Source organism: Nyctereutes procyonoides, unplaced genomic scaffold, assembly GCF_905146905.1.
Source record: "Nyctereutes procyonoides isolate TBG_1078 unplaced genomic scaffold, NYPRO_anot_genome, whole genome shotgun sequence".
NCBI classification, from domain to species: domain Eukaryota; kingdom Metazoa; phylum Chordata; class Mammalia; order Carnivora; family Canidae; genus Nyctereutes; species Nyctereutes procyonoides.
Window position 1 is genome coordinate 4,490,710 of NW_026575120.1, and position 5,163 is coordinate 4,495,872.

General features: G+C 42.2%; 1 protein-coding gene across 1 annotated transcript; it reads right to left on the minus strand.

Moving 5' to 3' along the window:
- Window positions 1–725: 725 nt before the first annotated feature.
- On the minus strand, window positions 726–4,908 carry CUNH8orf48 (chromosome unknown C8orf48 homolog). Its single transcript, XM_055334599.1, has one exon. It carries the CDS (start codon window positions 4,652–4,654, stop codon window positions 3,812–3,814), a length of 843 nt encoding a protein of 280 aa, XP_055190574.1. The 5' UTR covers window positions 4,655–4,908; the 3' UTR covers window positions 726–3,811.
- Window positions 4,909–5,163: the final 255 nt, after the last annotated feature.

Here is a 5,163-nt window from a genome sequence, read left to right on the forward strand (position 1 = left end):
CAAAAGAAAAAATAGACAAATTTGACTCTGTTAAAATTAAAAACTTTTATGCACCAAAGAATTCTATTATGAGACTGAAAAGGCAGCCCACAAAACAGGAGAAAATACTTGCAAATCAGATAAGAGTTTCATATCCAGAATATACAAATGACCCTTGCAAGTCAACAAAATAGTCAACCCAATTTATAAACAGGCAGAGGTCTTTGAATAGACATTGTTCCAAAGATGACACATACATATGGCCTATAATCACATGAAATGATGCTCAACCTCAGTAGCAAAATGCAAATCCAAGTAAAATGAGATACTAGTTCACACCTACTTGGATGCTTATAATTCTCAAAAAATGGAAAATAACAAGTGTTGACAAAGCCACAGAAAACCTGGAACTCTTATACGTTGCTGGTGGAATGTAAAGTGCTGTAACTGCTGTGGAGACCATTTGGCAATTCTTCAAAAAGTTAAACAGAATTACCATGTGACTCAGCAATTCTACTTTTAGGTATGGACCCCAAAGACTTGAAAATAGGTGTTCAAACAGATCTTTGTATGCCGATATTCATAGCAGCATTATTCACAATAACCCAAAGTGGAAACAACCCAAGAGTCCATCAGCTGATGAACGAATAAATATACATGTAATGTACATGCACACAATGGTATAATATTCAGCCATAAAAAAGAATGAAATTCTAATACATGGTACAATATGAAAGAAACTTAAAAACAATGTTCAGTAAATAAGCCAGACACAAAAGAACAAATATGATTTTATTTACGTGGAATATCAAGAATGAGCAAATTCGTAGACACAGAAGTACATTAGAGGTTACCAGGGACTGGGAGGAGGATAGAATAGGGAAGGAGGTTATTGCTTAATGGATCTGGAGTTTCTGTTTGGGGTGGTAAGAAACTTTTTGCACAACATTGTAAATGTAAATAATGCCACTGAATAGTACAATTCGCCATGGCTAAAATAGAAAACCTTATGATTTATATACACATATATTATCACAGGGGGAAAAAAAACAAGGTACAAAAGAGAGTATCTCATAAATTATCTTTGGTGTTTATATTTACATAAACACTGGAAAGATATAAGAAACTAATATAAGTGCCTACTTAGAGTTAACATGAATATTCAGCTCATACACACTAGTTAGGTTGTATTGGCTAAAATATAAGAATTCTCTGTCCTGGGACACTTGGGTGGCTCAGATGTTGAGCGTCTGCCCTTGACTCAGCTCATGATCCTGGGGTCCTGGGATCAAGTCCCACATCAGGTTCCCCACAGGGAGTCTGCTTCTCCCTCTGGCTGTGTCTCTGCCTCTCTCTCTGTGTCTCTCATGAATAAATAAATAAAATCTTAAAATAAAAAGAGAATACCCTGTCCCAATTGGCAAGTGGCCACTCCCCAATTCCTTGAATTTCTTCTACCTCTGCTCTCATCCTGGGATGCCTGATTGTCTCATGATCCAGCAGGAAAAGGTTAACTCAAGCAGGCAGGGATCTGGCAGGCCAGCCTAGAAGTGCAATGGTTATAGGGTGGCAGGGAAAGTACACACTAAACCTTGAAACACCCCTTTGATTTTTTGAATCATGTGACTGTATTACCTATTTACTATGGTGAAATATAAAAAAATTTAAAAAGTATACCAGCTATAAAAGACGATTACGAGAATTTGAGCAAAACAAATGTATACTTGTAAACCCTAGTGGCACAAAAAAAACAAGATTGCTCAGGGAAGTGCAAATTTCGTGTAGAGGCTCAAATATGGGAGCGTCAGGGGACAGGTACAAAATGAGCTTAGATAAATGAACATGGACCAGATACGAAGGAACCTTCATATGGCATTAATTAATTCAAGCTATTTCTATTGCACTGATAAATCATTTCTTATTTTTTTAATCAAGGGACTAACTTGAACAAGTCTGTGTGTTAGAAAAACAGACAGTGTAGGTAATGGAGTGAAGAGGAAAGAAGCCAGGAACAAGAGGGCTGAGATGATGAGGAAAGTGGTAACAAGATGGAAATAAAAAGTCATGGTCAGAAGATACTCAAAAGGAATGATCCAATGGTCTTGCCGGAAAAGTTAGCTTGGGCAATAAATAAAAAAGAGGAGAAACAAATAATGATTCTAAAATTTCTAGCTTAGTTGACAAAGAGGGGTGGATTATGACCTTTAATGGGGAATCCGAAACAGGAAATTATTTAGAATTTTGGTTATGTGAAATGTGAATATACTGAGATGGCAAAGATAAGGCATGACATAAGGTGGATTTCAAATAAAAAGTTACTATGAAAATGGTAATATTCTCCATTTTATTTAGGAATGATTTACTAAGAGGAAATATGCTAAATTCTACAGGACAGAACAGTATCTTTGTACATAAATGAAGGTCTAAACTTAAAGAGTATAATTGGAATATGATACAAAAAATATTTTGTGCTGATTTTTACAAATTTATTTTTGACTGCGAAAGCTTCGGTGTTAGACATGTAGAACAATAACCTCCAGACACTGTCGCTAATTCTAGCATTCATATTTTTATACAGAAATAACAGATATGACTTCTCAGAATGCCATTTAACACTTTCCCCATAAATGTATTTTCAAAATATCACGGTATTTTCCAGGGGGTAATATTGTTTCATTAGACGAACAAGAAAAGTTCCATAAAACCTTTACGAACAAAATCACTTTTTAGAGCATTCTCTTCAAGCTTTCTTCCCTCAATTCTGTATCTACCTCCAGCTACCCCCTCTCTCCCTGCACAGCTAAACTTCTAGTAGTGTGCATTCATAGTCCTCTCCTTACATTCACTCCTCAGTCCACCTTGCTCAGTTTCCATAAGTGAAGTGGCTGTTGTTGCTAAGGCCAACAGAGTCCAACGCTTAACTAACTTATCTCACAGGAACTCTCCTTGCATTATTAGCATACTTAGCCCATCCTTTCTGGAATGTTCTCCTTCTTTGATCTCTGTAACACACATTTCTGGTTTCCTTTACCCTTCTCTAATAATTTCTTCTCAACCTCCCTTGCTGGCTGATTCTCTTCCACCCAGCCAGGAGTTGCTGAATTTCTAGAGGTTACTCCTAGCCCCTCCTCTCTCACTCTGCTCTCTTCTAGGAAAGCTTATCATACCCATGACTTCAATTTTCAACTATAGATCAGTGATTCCGCCCAGTGCTTTATCTCAAATCTCTAGGCTTGCCCTCTTCTCTAGACTGCAACCACAAATACCCAACCTCAACCTCTGTTTCTCAACCTCTCAGTGTGGATGTCTCAAATATACCTTAAACTAACCATATCCAAATAATCACATTCTCAATCACTACCATCAAACGAGATCCTTTTCCAATGCTCCCATCTTAATGACAAGATATCTTTCACCCAAGGGCACAAGTCAGAAACTTAGTCACATTCTTAACATTTACCTTTTATTAAATCCCATATCCATTTCCTCACCAGACATTGTCAATCATTACTCCCCAAATACCTCTTACATCTCCGAACTTCTTTCTACCTGTATTGTCAAAACCCTAGTCTCCACTGCCAACATCTCTCTCCTGGGTTGTTGTAAGAACGTCGTAGTACACCAACCATAGTGTTGCCACCTATAATCTGGAAAAAAAAAATGTACTGAGTGGCAAATTTTTAGTCCAGTTATCGGAGAAGGAAGCAAAGTAAAGCCTTCATTTCCAAAGTGCCTGCAAAAATGAGGGTTATTCAAAGACACAACAGAAACATGTATATCCACATTACACATTATCATGAATAAATACTATCTCCCGGTTACAGTGGTTTGGTCAAGTGGTGGAGAAAAGGTTTAAGTGACAAGCACGTGTCTCATTCCTCCACACCTGCTCTGTATCTGACCTTTCAAAACCAGAGTGTCTGATCTGACTTTGCTCATTCAGTCTCTTCCAGATTATTCTGGGGTCATCTGAAAGCCTGGGAAGACCCCGATGGGCGTCTCCAATAAGGGTAAGAAGGTCTTTGGTGTAAAGATGCTTGTCTATTTTGTCTTGGAGTAGAAGGGACTCCAGGAGAGTCTTTTTTTGTCTCAGAAAGGCAGCTTGCGCCAGTTCTGCTCGTTTCCTGTTGCAATGGAGACACCGCCAAGAAATGTGTTGCTTGGCCGTCGCCCCCTGTTTGGGTGCTGTCCTCATGTTTTTTAAGTAGATTCTGTTCACGAGTTCATCGGGGACCGTACAGGTTAAGGCATCTCCCTCTGAAGCCCCGGCCTCCAATCTAAGCTGTGGCTTTTGACGTCCGCTGCTCTTTTTCTCCTTAGGGTTCGCTCTATGCTGGATCAGGTTTATCTTAACGGCACAGAAAGCCTGGAGGGCATTCAGCTCCTCATCAGGTACCGGAGTGCTTCCTGCTTGGCGTCGAGCGTCTGATCGGTACTGTCCGGAGCTCGTTCCTTGGCCCCTGAGATAGCGGATCCATTTTCTAATGAACGTCGTTTCATTATTTTTGGAGCCCGAGAGCTCGGTTTGTTGGTCTCCATGTTCCACGTGCGCGGCCCTTCCCCGCTCAGGCGGGCTCCCAGAGGCACGGGCCCGGGGCTGCAGTCCTGCAGGGGAGCTGGAGGAGCTGGACCTCTGCGCCCCATCAGCAAAGGGCCCGTCAGGAGGGTCGGCCATCGCCCCGACGTCCGTGTGCGCCAGTTCCCCTTGCTCTTCTCAAGCCGGGGCTCCTAGGCGGCGGGCTATCGCTCTGCATCACGCTCCGCTTCTCAGCTTTGATCCAGTTAGGCCGGAGCCCTGGGCGGTCGGGTCTCCCCGCAGACACAGCGGGGCTCCTCTTCCGGGCCACGCCTTCCCGGCTGCCTTGGCAACGAGGGCGGTCATGCGCAGTGGACGCCGGCGCGGCGCTCCTCCTCTCCTCCCCCCGCCCCGCCCCCGGGCAGGCTCTGTGTGCGCAGGCGCAGAGCTCGCTGGGGTTGCAAAGCGCTGGCTCCGTTCGCTCTGCGGCTGCTCCTTCGTGCTATTTTAAGTACAAAAATCTAAGCATCCTTGAGAAAAGCGAGCAAACTGCTTTTCTTCAGGGATCACACAAGAGAACGTTTGTGAGGCCGATGGGAATAGGCGGCCTCTAATTCCAGAATGTATGCCCCGCCTAAATTTAAAAAAAAAAAAATGCTGCCCAAAAA

Bases quoted from the DNA above. Each gene is read 5' to 3' on its own strand.
- CUNH8orf48 (XM_055334599.1), bottom strand. From the start codon at position 4,654: ATGGCCGACCCTCCTGACGGGCCCTTTGCTGATGGGGCGCAGAGGTCC.